This window comes from Myxine glutinosa, chromosome 11 (genome assembly GCF_964187855.1).
Source record: "Myxine glutinosa chromosome 11, kmMyxGlut1.1, whole genome shotgun sequence".
Lineage (NCBI taxonomy): Eukaryota > Metazoa > Chordata > Myxini > Myxiniformes > Myxinidae > Myxine > Myxine glutinosa.
In genome coordinates, this window is record NC_136271.1 from 45142057 (window position 1) to 45155609 (window position 13553).

General features: G+C 42.8%; 1 protein-coding gene across 3 annotated transcripts in view; it reads right to left on the reverse strand.

The window, feature by feature from the left end:
• KNL1 (kinetochore scaffold 1) overlaps positions 1 to 13553 on the reverse strand; it is a 225701-nt gene that overhangs the window by 41011 nt on the left and 171137 nt on the right. For all 3 annotated transcript variants that reach the window (XM_078786619.1, XM_068130582.2, XM_068130583.2), the window contains 3 exons: positions 10538 to 10653; positions 1011 to 1080; positions 676 to 792 (listed from right to left, as the gene is read on the reverse strand). In XM_078786619.1, coding sequence (XP_078642745.1) covers positions 676 to 792; positions 1011 to 1080; positions 10538 to 10653 — 303 coding nt within the window. The remainder of the gene's footprint in view (positions 1 to 675; positions 793 to 1010; positions 1081 to 10537; positions 10654 to 13553) is intronic.

Consider the following 13553-nt stretch of genomic DNA (forward strand, 5'->3'; position numbering starts at 1 on the left):
AGAAAACAAAACTACACCGTCATTTGTGCAGCCTTTTTGCAGACTTACTTCCCCAATCTCATTTTTTTTTTATGTTGAAGGCTCCAGTCACGGACTATATAGTCCTCATCGAGGCCAGGCCTTAAATAAGAGAAGGATAGTGTATGATGAAAAGTGCATGATGTTTGTTTGCAAGAAAGAGATTGAAGCTAGCCCGGTAGCTATAGTTTGAGTGAGACAGAAATTAAGACAAGCAATCCTGACACGGACAGTGTAAGATGGTTCTGGGCACCACTTTGACGGTCCTAAGTCAGAACGGTAGTACTACCGTGAGCGGTTGCTGTCTACAACCTACTACCGAAAAAAAATTCCTAAAATTTCCCTCCCCCTTCCACTCTTCACAGAAAATGCAAGCAAAGTACCGGTATTCTCCATTACCTTCCCCAACCTCCCTCTGGATTTTCCAAAACTCCCAGCAAACTCATTCTTCCCAAATTATTTATTGAGGCGTAGACTGTCAGCCAGAGAGACATTATCCAGCCCTATCCATGGGCAATTCTACTTTTTGAGGCCCTGAAAAATGGGCTCACCTTAACATTAAACAATGCAACCTCACCAATGCAGCCTCATTTTAACTATTCTCATTCGAAAACAGATCTCTCTGCTTTTTATAGACAGCACAGGGCGTGGGCACACCTGTTGCTTCATACACAGTGCAGTGATATAGCGTTTGTGCAAAGCAGCGTATGCTCCCTCAGCTTTCCGGAACAAGACACTCATAGCAGCAGGCAATTCAACGCTCAGTCTTGCAACCTGCCATGACAAAATCATTTCTTACTTACAACCCTCATGTACTAATGTACACACATCCCTGGATTTTAATGCACATACATAATGCAACAACAACTCTCCTGCAAAATATCCATCAGGTACATCATTAATATTTCATGAAATTTCAAATATTGTCTCAAGGGTCTCAGTGCACAAGTTTACTAGTGACCTTTGGGAGCTCCACAAGCTGACCAGCTCACCTGTCTTTCTGTTAGTCTTCCATTCAATCTCGATAGTAGTCCATCATGCTTTGCTATTGAAGTTTCAAACCTGGCCACAACACAAAAATGACAGTGCAAGTTTTGGAAACCTCAAAGCTTTGATATTGGCACCTTGTCTTTCCATTAATGAGAGAATGGAAAAGTCAATATATTTACACCAACTAGTAAAGATTAGGGAGAGCATTAAGTGGAAAAAGTTGTTATAATGATCACAGTTGAAGGAATTTCGACTTATTTACACAAGAATGAATTCGCAGTACGATAATCTTCATCCTGATGAAGCAGCACTTACACGGAAGGGAGGAGGGAAGGAAGGAAGAAAGAAAACCCTAAAAATGGAAAGGCAATAAAACTTTGTTAAAAATAAAAATATAAATAGAGTAGAATTCTGCTCAAGTTAAATTGTCACAACTGAACACAAAGCTGAAGTGGTTACGAGGAGTACAAATAGATCTATGTAAAGAACTAGAATGGCACTTGATGGAGAGCAACCTCCACCAGGCTGAACAGTTTGTTTTGTATCCCACCGATAGGTTAGATCTGGATTAGGACCTGAACCAAAATCTAATCGGCTTGCTCTCGTCACTTACTCACTCAACTCATCCACCAAGTTTTGTCACAAGTTGTCAACAACTTTTTGAAATATCATGCTATACAGTATATCGTTTTTTGCCCCATCACTCAATGGTGAAGGAAAAATCACTAAAAATTTTTTTTTTTAATTCTCTGATCCGGATTCAAATCTTCATCAAAAATTAAATCACTTTTTCATTGCCACACATCCAATTTGTCCACCAGGTTTCATCTGAATCCGTCCACAAGTTTTTGAGATATCGCACCACATATCGTTTTTGTTTTTTTTTGCCCTATCAATGGTGAATAATCACTTTTAAAAATTCTCAGATCCAGATCCAGATGTTCACTAAAATCTAATCATTTTGTCCTATCACATACCCAACCCGAGGACATTAATCACAAAGTAGGCCAAGGACACTAATCAAACATCAGGTGCACAACTTCAGTGCAGGTACACTATTATGATGCAAGAACATCTTGGAAAGCCAAACTATCTTAGTTTCCACATCGGCAATGTTAAGCAATGACAAAGAAGTTATTTTTTTTTCTCAGATTGCCACGCTTACACGTTCAGAAGTGTAAATGCAGCTTATTCTTGACTTATGGTCATGTTATTACCCTGCGCTGGCAAAGTGAAAAGCAGGGTGAGGCATTCGGTTTCGTACGTACGAGTCTGCATTTTCAAAATTAATTTTCTTGGCAACCGTTGATCCGATTGACACGAAATTTTACCATAGGATTGCCTCCGCCTGTAAAAAAATTATATTCATAATTATGTCATAGGTCACGTGGTATGGACGCCATCTTGGAAAAACGTTAGATCTCTATATCTCCCAAACCACTCTGGAAAAATTGAAATATGGCTCATCGTCAAGTACTTCCCATGGGGAATAAGATATGTTGATGATGATATCATCGGTGTCTTAATTATGACGTAATAATTCTACAAGTAGACCGCTTGATCTGATCAGTATGAAAAAATAAAATTTCCTCCGCAACTGTTCGTCCGATGGACACGAAATTTTTCAGAATATGCGCGGCTCCTGTATAATTTGTAGGCCAAAGCCCACAGGGCAAAGCCGTCTAGAACAGTGTTTGTCAGTCTGTATATCCCCTCAAACGTATACCGATCAGAGCTGAGGATCTGGTCACATGACAGGTGATGTGATTACGTCTGATGTCATTACGGTGGTATGGCGGCTGACTCTCCACACTCTGGCATTTTGATTCCAATTCCGTTCAGGCCGAACATATCGTCGAACCTGTCATATGTCACAATTGCCATGCTCCACCTTTACGTTTTTCATTCAGTGTGAAACACAAACAAACCGATTGTTAAAATGACCATCAAATATTGAAAGCATCGGTGTTACGTCTCTTCCAACAAAATGAAACGTATAGGCCTTAGGCTTTTTATGCCTACCCTTCAGGCCGTTTTGGACAAATTAAGCCCAGGTTTCTTAATACAGTAGTGTATTGTTTCAGTTGTATCGTTGTTGTAATAGTAATAATAATAATATCGAAAATATTATCATAACACTATAATCCCAATGTTGTGAATACAAAGTTAATGGATAGAAGCGGTGTATGGTTCATGATTCAATGATAAGCGGTGTACGTCACTAACAACCGTTGAAGTAAGGAATTCGCCTTGGTTTTTTATAGCATGTTATTAACCCAACCCTTGTGGGGTATATAGATTACAGTCGATCTTCCCTCACTTCTGTAAGTAAAACTTACCTCACGGATGTCGGGATTCCTCCAAATTTCTTTGTTTAATGTTATAAACAGCATTAGCGACTGTTTAAAAAGCTAATCATATGTGTTTGTGGTTTATAATATTTTACAAGTCCGGCTACGCCGCAGTTAGACTTTCGGTCTTGTTTTAATGACAATTATGACGTCATAGGTCACGTAGTACAAGCACCATCTTGGAAAAAAATCGAAAAAAGTTGCACCTCTATATATCCGAAACCGCTCCATGGAAAAAAATTGAAACGTGGCTCTTTGTAAAGAATTCCATATGGGGAATAGGTGTTGTTAACGGTGACATCATTGGTGCCGTAATTATGACGTCATAATTTGACAGGGACAACGCTTAGCCTGATCAGTTTGAAATTTATTGAGCGTGACATCAACAAACAACATGCATTTTAAGGCCATTTTCCCTGCTAGAGCTTCGTTAGAGATCGAAGCAAGCCTCGTCGCCCGAGGGACCGGAAGCGAAAAAAACCTACTGAGCGTTTTTTTTTTTTTTTTTTTTGTATACTGAATCGAGGCTCGTGAAAGAGCTAACATTTACTTCACAAACAAATCAACCAGACAAACAAAATATATAAAAAGAGGGAGCGGAAAACAAGATGGGGAGAGAAGGGGAAGCACACAAACACAACATTTGAGAGCAGGGAGATGTGTGGAAGGGAGAGGGCTTGGGGGGAGGAGGCGTGGGAAGGGGGGGGGGGGGGGGAGGGAGAAGTATAAAGCACAAGGACACCAAGGACTTCCAGGACAGAAGTTGGTATTTCAAAAAAGTGGAATTGGGGTGAAATTTGCGGGGGTAGAAAAGATCAAGGTTTTGGATGGGGGAAGATAAGAGATGGTGGTGAACAGCTGTTTTAAAGACCTGGAGGGTGGAGTGGGATTGAAGAGAGTGAGGGAGTTTGTTCCAGAGGTGGGAGAAAAGAGGAATGAAGGAGTGAAGGTGAGCAGAGAGTCTTGATTTTGGCAGTTTGACCATAAGAGGGTAGCAGGCAGATCTTGTGCGACCTGTAGGAATATTTGCGGGACAGAGCCCAGAGAGAGCTGGGGGGGGGGGGGGGGGGGCAAGGCCAGAGAGGAGTCGGTAGAAGATGGAAAGACCACCAACCTGCCTGCGGTGAGTGAGTGAGAGGCCCTTGGAGTTAGCTTCATCGCGGGAGATTCCAATGATTCTGAATGCTTTGGTTTCAACAGCGTGAAGACGAGCTAGGTGTGAGGCAGGAGCACCAGCCCAGAGGGGAGAGCAGTATTCCATTGAGCTGCGGATGAAAGCCTTGGATGTGGTGAGGAGCTCAGGTGTGCCAAGGAAGGACTTCGCACGACGGAGGATGCCCAGTCGGCGACTGGCTTTGGAGGCCAGATTTGAAATGTGGTTTTCCCAGGAAAGATCAGGGCAGATAGTGAGACCCAAAAGCTTGAGTGACAGAACCTCTTGGAGAGGATTATTCAGAAAGTGGATGGGAGGGTTGTCCAGTCGGTCTTTTCGGAGAGACATCGTAAGAGTGTGAGATTTGTCAGGATTGAAAGACATGTTCCACTTGTTTGCCCAGTCTGTGATTTTGTCCAGGTCTGCAGAGAGTGAGGAGGCAGCAGACTGCCGACCTGAGGGATGAAGAATGGAGCGACAGAGAGTAGAGTCATCAGCAAAGAGATACAGAGGATTTTCAAGAGAGTCAGAGAGATCATTGATGAAGACCAGAAAAAGCACAGGGCCCAGAACACTGCCTTCTGGAACTCCAGCCTGAACAGGAAGAGGAGATGAGAGAAACCCATTCAGGGCCACACGTTGACTACGACTAGAGAGGAAGTCCGCCAGCCATGCGTGGAGATTTCCATGGATACCAAAAGAGGAGAGCTTGGTGAGCAGAGCGGGGTGCCAGACCGTATCGAAGGCACGTGATATGACAAGTGATATGCTCTAATTTCCTGTTTGGCATTGAGGACCTCCATCCATTGTTGAGAAAGCAGAAGCAGCATGTCCAGAGTAGAGTGTCCAGGTCTGAAACCAAATTGATGATCAGAGATCAAGCCATTGGAGAAGAGGAAAGATTTCATATCTGAAGCAATGATGGATTCCATGACTTTGCTGATAATTGGGAGAAGGCTGATTGGTCTGTAGTTGCTGGGATCTGTTTTTGCACCTTTTTTGTGCAAAGCGGTGATGTTGGCAGATTTCCAAGCAGATGGAAGATGACCTTGAGCAAAAGAGAGGGTGAAGAGAACAGAGAGAGGGAGTGAAAGAGCGGAAGAACAGGATTTTAGGACCCGTGGGCTGATGCCGTCAGGTCCAGTTGCAGAATCCGAGTCGAGGGTTGACAGAAACTTTTCCACCTTGTCAGGAGGAAAGGACACAGAGTCCAGGAGCAGCTGGGTACGACTGGGTACAGAGAGTGGGATGGGTTTGGGACACAAGATTTAGAGGCAAACACAGAGTTGAGGCATTCAGCTTTTTCACGTGCGGAGTCAGCCGTGTGGCCATTTGAGGTGAGGGAGGGGATGGAGGGGGAACAAACACCAGAAACAGATTTGACCAGACGCCACCAGGATTTGGAAGAGGGAGACAGATAAGAGAGTTCGGTCCTGAGAACGGAGAGATATTGTTTCCTGGCTCTCCTGAGGGTGGACACACACTTGTTTCGGGCTTTGTGAAAGGAAATGAGATTTCCTTCCGTTGGATTTGCTTTCCAGGAGACGAAAGCAAGTTGTTTCTGGGCAATAGCCTCACCACAAGATTCCGTGTACCATGGACGGGAGGAAGGGTATGACAACAGAAGACGAGATGGGATAAATCTGTGCATGAGAGAGAGCAGTTTGCTTTGGAAGAATTCCCAGGAAGAATTTATGTCAGAGGCAGTAGAGATGGGAGACCAGTCCAGATGATTGATGGCTGCTTGAAGACCGTGTCAGTTGGCCTGAGTGAAATGCCAGACTCGTCGACGCTGAGGAGGCTCTCTGAGAATGGTCAGAGAGATGTCCACTTTAACAAGCACATGATCAGAAGAGCCGATTGGAGCAGAAGAAGAGCAGCAGACATTTTCAGGGAAGTTAGTCATAACCAAGTCCAGAAGAGAAGATGCTCCGTTGACTGAGATCCGGGTCGGGAAATTGACAGATTGTGTCAGTCCCAGTGAGTCACAGAAGTCCTTTGCTGAAGAGCCATGGCTGGTGAGAGAGGTACCCACACCCACCCAGTATTGAGCGTTGAGCGTGACCGTGATTGAGCGTGACCTATACAAAAATTATATTAGAGAATATAAATTTCTGATGTAATTGTTCACATGGTCTGGCAGCCATATTGGATCAAAGAAAAAACAAACAAACCAAAAAAAAACCTTCAAAAACAGAAAAGTTGGTTCGCACCAAGTTGACTGTGCAGGGTAAGTATTCTATAAATACCATCGTTATATAATGAAATTTGTTTGCATTCCTTGTCATTCCTCAGTATGTGTAACTGTCAGGCTGCTTAAGTGCACTTTCGTTTTTAAATTTTTTCACTGTCATATGCATAATGTAGATGGTTTAGCGTTTTTGACTTGCAGTGATCAAATCCGTTTGTGATTCTGTCTGTCTTTTGTTATAATGCCCTCCTTTTTTCAGCATGTTAACTAGTACGCAATTTAATTATATTACAATTTACTATTTTGCTGCAATTTCTGTTTTTTTAAATATGTTTGAACGTCTATGATCGGTTGAATAAAACCATTTACGACTACTACACGACTGCGTTATTTTTTTCACATTTCCATTTGACCTTGAACTTGAACCCAAAGAGGTATGATGTAAATTATGATCAGACAAACCTTAGTTGAGTTATGGTAAATAATGTGAAAATGACTATAATTGGGTCATGAGCTTAAATTAGGTCGAATTATGGTGAAAATGTTAAAATATCTACAATTGGGCCATGACCTTAACTAGGTCAAAGTCAACAAATTATGCCAACCCCTCAAACTTTTCATTCCCATTATTGATGCAAAATTTCATTCCAAGGGTCCCAGCCAGATACGAGATACGGCTCGGATATTGGCAGAGAGATGTAGATGGTGGTTTACTCCTCTAGAGAGGGCAATTGAATTCTGATCGGACGAACCATCGTTGAATTTTGGTGAAAAATGTTAAAGTTTATAATTAGGTCAAGACCTTAAAATTAGATCAATGTCAAATAGGTCAACCCATGAACTTTTTATTCACATTATTAACGCAAAATGTAATTCCAAAAGTCCCAGCAGGTTCTGAGATTGATGCAGCTTGGAAATTGGGATTGTTGGGAGTACAACAACAAACAACAACAGCCATGTTAAGGCCATTTTCCCTGCAAGAGCGGGGGTTAGCCTTGAGGGGCCCCATGACAATCTTCTCCATTTTGCCCTATTTTCTGCATCTCCCCTTGTTAACCCCCTTGCCCGCATTTCTTCTTCCACCACCTTTAGCCAAGTCTTTCTTGGTCTTTCCCGTCCTCTACTTCCTTCTACATTCATTTCCATCACTCTTCTCAACCAGTCACTTTCATCCTTCCTCAACACATGGCCAAACCATCTCAACCTGTTTCTCTTCACAGCATCCATCACAGGCTCTATACCCATCATCTTTCGCAATTCATTATTTGTCTTCCTCTCTCTCAATGATACTCCGCACAGCCATTGAACCATTCGCATTTCCACCCTTTCCAGCTTTCGTTGTTGCTCTACGTTCATTACCCATGTCTCGCTCCCATAAATCGTAACACTTCTCACACATGCAGCATACACCTTTCCCTTCAGCTTCAACGACACTCCCCTCCTTGTCAGCATGCCACTCAGTTCCCGAAACTTCTTCCATGCACATCTCACTCTAGCAAGTGTTTCCAAGTCTGATCCACCTTCTCCATTCAGCATGTCTCCGAGGTAGGAAAATGTTTTCACACCGTCCAGCTTCACGCCGTCCCCAAGATCCAACTCCACATTTCCTCGATCTGCAGCTCCCTCTGTGCACACCTTACACTTGAATGTAGCTGCCACACTGGTTAATGACCCTTTCAGACCACTACATTTTTGATGAACCCACTCAGCGCACATTGTACATTGAAAGGAGTTCACCCCCGGACACCCTTCCTGCACACACAGCACACGGCCACTTCCCAGTTCTTTCCACCTCACCACATGCTTTACCACTTGCCATCACTTTCGTCTTTCCGATATTCACCTTCAGACCTTTTGTCTCCATACATTCCTTCCACTTGTTCATCTTCTCCTTCAGTCCAAATATACTTTCTGCAATCAACACCAGATCATCTGCATACAACAACTCCCACAGAAAACCCTCCTTTACATTCTGAGCCAGCACCTCCATCACAGCTACAAATAGTAGTGCTTAGTACCGACCCCTGATGCACTCCCACATTCACCTCAAACTCACCACTGTTCCCGTCCTTCGTCCTTACAGCTGTGCGCGCTCTCTCGTACATTGCCATCACTACACTGATCAAGCATTCCTCCACTCCTAACTTCCTCAATGCCCATGTCACTGCTTCGCGTGGAACCCTATCGAATGCTTTCTCCAGATCAACAAACCCAGGAAACAACTTCTTCCTCTTCTCCATGTACTTCTCCTGCAACTGTCTTACAATAAAAAGCGCATCTCTCGTTCATCTTCCTGGCATAAATCCAAACTGCATTTCGTCGATCTTCACTTTCTTCCTCATCCTCCTCTCCAACACCCTTTCCAATACCTTCATTCCATGCTCCAATAACTTTATCGCTCGATACGAGCCACAGTCCAGAGGGTCACCTTTCCCCTTGTATAGAGGGACGAGGGTACTCAGTTCCTAATCCACTGGAATGCGGCCTTCTTTCACCACCAGATTACAGATCTCTGTCATTCTCTTCACACTGCAACTTCCTGCTGCCTTAAACATATCTCCCACAACTCCGGTCGGCCCTCCCGCTTTTCTACTCTTCATTGCTTTTATCGCTTCCTCAACTTCCTTCTCAGTTAGCTTCTCTGCAGGTCCTAAAACTGGGTTACTCTCGATGTTGCCGTCATATTCATTCTCTGCATTTCCATGTATCTCTTCCGTCTTCCTTTAATTCCATCTGGGTCCACAACGATTTGTCCCACTTCATCCTTCAAACAACTCACCCCTATCACATAACACTCTCTTTTGCTATCTGCTTTGCAATCCTGAATACCGCTCTCTGACCCTCTTCCGAATCCAAGCGTTCTCCGAACATTTTTCTACATGCCTCCTGCGCCTTTGCTTTCTGCCCCTAATGATCTGCCCCTGAATGATCTGAATGATTTCTGCCCCAAATGATCGATTATATTTGGAAAAAAGAAATAAATGTCTGTTTTAACAAAGATACAGGTTTCTATTTTTAAAGTCCGTCCATCTTTCTGAATTGGATGGAGATGTTTAATGTGCGGTAACAGGAACCATTTAAGATTTTAGAATAAATCATGATGGACACGGAAGGAGCACATAAACAACAACAACAACAACAGCTCTGCCGCAAAAGGTCCGGTTTTCGTGTGTTACACTATTTTTCATCCTCTTTGAAATTTACAGATAGATATGCCATATGGTTGTGAAGTGCAACATGATGTCTTTGATTAAACCTATCAGTAAAGTGATTGGGAGCCAGTAGATATGCAGGGCTGGTGTTATTGGAAACATCTATGTTACACAACTGGACTTTCAAGATGCTTTGGCTGATGTGGGAGGCCCCCAGAGGCTGCGAGCTCCGCGGGTGCCTAACGGAGGCTCTGGTCATGGGGGAGGAAAGGGTTGGGTCATGGGGGAGGAAATGGTTGGCTCATGGGGGAGGAAAGGGTTGGGTCATTGGGGAGGAAAGGGTTGGGTCATGGGGCCAGAGAGGGTTGGGTCATGGGGGAGGAAAGGGTTGGGTCATGGGGGAGGAAAGGGTTGAGTCATGGGGGAAGAGAGAGTTGTGTCAAGGGGGAGGAGAGAGTTGGGTCAAGGGGGAGGAGAAAGTTGGCTCAAGGGGGAGGAGAGGTGTGAGTCAAGGCAGTGGCTCAGAGACTGATGAAATTACGGCATTGATGTTAATTTCTGGCTGACGGCCTGATTCCAGTGTAGTGTTCTGAACACAAGTTACTGAAAATTAACTTTCAAATGGAAAACAAATTTCAAGTAGTTTATAACATCCCTTCCCACAATAAAGCCCTACACCTACTCGGCAAAATTTTGAGCGAGGTCATCCATAAAGAGTTGATGAGCGGAGCACTGACTGTCGGGAAGATGAGACTCGAGTAGACGTCCTGTAACCCCTTGGATTTGCTCTTGAGTTTGCTGCAACAAAGAATATGAAGACACACCTTACAAACAGAGCAGTAAGCAGTTGGCCCTTGTCAAAAATGCACACTTTCCTGCTTCATTCTCGATTTGAAAGAACATTTATATTTGAAAAAGATAACAAAATATCAGCTTTTAGAAACCAGAAATAAACAACAAGAACAAAAACAACTAGAACGGCCGGTAGAACGCATACCTCTCTCCGCCAGGCTGAACAGTTTACGTTTTGTATCCCACTGACAGGCTGGATCTTCATCCGGATCTTAACCAAAAACCAATCAGCTTGTTCTTGACACATACCAACTGATCTACCAAGGCTTGTCATATCTGCCCACAACTTTTTGAAAGATCATGCTATATATCGTTTTTGACCCCATCTCTCAATGGTGAAGATTCACTTCGGAAAGTAAAAATATTATCTCGTATCTGGAACTGGATCATCACCAAAATTGAACCAATTTGTCCTTGGCATACAACCAATCTGTTGACCAAATTTCATCCGAATCCGTCCATAAATAACACGATATCTCCAAAATTTATGGTTTTTATTTTTATTTTTTGCTTTATATTGTTTTTGGCCATATCTCTCAGTGATGAAGAATCACTTTAAAATTATTGCATCCAGATTCTCATCTTCACCAAATTCTAATCCATTCATCCTTGTCACAAACCCAATCTGTCCATCATGTTTTGTTCGAATACGTTCCTAACTTTTTGAGATATCCTGTTCACAGACAGACAGACAGACAGGGGTGAAAACAAACTCTGTCCATCTTCGGTGGAGGAGATAACAAGAGGCAAAACCATTGCTTTACCTACAAGAGCCTTATGGTTGGTGTAAATTTTGCCGACATTTGTACAGTGCTTCAATTGCTTGAAGTCAAATGCAGAGCTTCCACCAATAAGTTTAACTCCACCAAAAAAATCCTCATATTTCCACTCTGGAAAATGAATTACAAATGCAAGGTTTGGGTTTTGTACAAAAATATGGATATACAGTGTCTTAAGAAAGTATTCACACACCTTGACTTTTTTCACATTTTGTTGTGTTACAGCCTGAATTTAACATGGATTACATTGAGATTTCTTTCTTCTCACTGATCTACACAAGATACCCCATGTTAAAGAGGAATTGTTTTTTTGTTTGTTTTTTAAAGAAAGTTTTGAACCACCTGAGTCAATACTTTGTAGAAGCACCTTTGGCAGTGATTACAGCTTCGAGTCTTCTTGGGTATGTCTATCGGTTTTACACATTTGGATTTGGGGAGTTTCTGACATTCTTCCTTGCAGATTTGCTCAAGCTCAGTCAGGTTGGATGGAGAGCGTCGGTGAACAGCAATCTTTAAGTCTTTCCACAGATTCCCAATGGAATTCAAATCTGAGCTTTGGATGGGCCACTCAAGGACTTTCACATTCTTCTTCTGAAGCCATTCCAGTGTTGCTTTGGCTGTATGCTTAGAGTCATTGTCATGTTGGAACGTAAATCTTCACCGCTGTCTAATGTCTTTTTCACTCTGAATGAAGCAGGTTGTCCTCAAGAATTTGCCTGCATTTGGCTCCATTCATTGTTCCCTCTACCTTACAAGTATCCCAGTCCTGGCTGCTGAAAAGCATCCCCATAGCATGATACTGCCACCACCATGCTTCACGGTAGGGATGGTGTTAGATGGGTGAGGCGCTGTGCTCAATTTATGTCACACGCAGAGCTTTGCATTCAGGACAAAGATTTAAATTGTCTTCTCATCAGACCACAGAATATCTTGCCTCTGCTCTCAGAGTCCTTCACGACAAACTCCAGGCATGCTGTCATGTACCTTTTACTCAGGAGTGGCTTCTATCTGGCCACTCTCTCATAAAGTCTAGAAGTGTGAAGAGCTGCACGGACGGTTGGCCTACTGGCAAGTTCTCCCATATCAGCCAATAATCTCTATAGTTCAGTAAGAGTGGTCATTGGATTATTGGTCACCTTGCTGACCAAGGTCTTTCATGTCCGGTTGCTCAGTTTGGTCGGACTGTCAGCTCTAGAAAAAGTCTGGGTAGTTCGATATTCTTTTCATTTCCTAATGATGGAGCTCACTGTGCTCTTGGGAACTTTCAACACTCTAGAAATTGTTATATTAGTCCAAGCCATTTAGCATTTGACGGGGAAAAAACTGCAACACTACCGATCTCATTAGTATTGATTACCCTCAAGGTACCTTTATAACATACTAAAAGTATAAAGGTCTAAAAATATGGGGTGACTCTCAAATAATGCAATCAAGTTTTCTCCATTTAGCCCCATGTTAAGACGTACATATGCCGCATGCTATGATTATTGTCGCTCTCTGAACTTCTATTGCTTATTTTATACACTGGACCTAATCACTAGCACGATATAATAAATAAAGGATATCATACTGTACAATATTGTATATATAAGTGAAGTTTTTACTGTTTTAGTGTCTTATTTAACCACACCCCGTTTTACAAAGACTGCTCACTCCACAGCAAGCGACGGTACATCATTATTTGTTTGTGAACCATATATATCTTAGTTTTTAATCCCATCAATGACATGTATTTAGTATGTTTAGGTCTATTGGCAATAACATACAGTAATAGTATATTCACCTTTTCTATATTTGCAGGTAATCCAACCCTGAAGAATGGCGGCCAATTCGTGTGTGTTCTGCAATGAATCCACCAACAACGATAATCCAGTAGTGACACTTCGTGAAAAGGGAAGTCGGACTATTAATGTTGTTAGTGACCAGCGCAGTGACCCAATACAGACTGTTCCAGGTCAAGTTGTTCATCAAGAATGCCGACGTGTATACTGCAATCCAATAAAGGTAGCACAGAGTATCAGAGATACACACAGACCAGGCCCAAGTGTATCGCTCCGATCAGCAGAG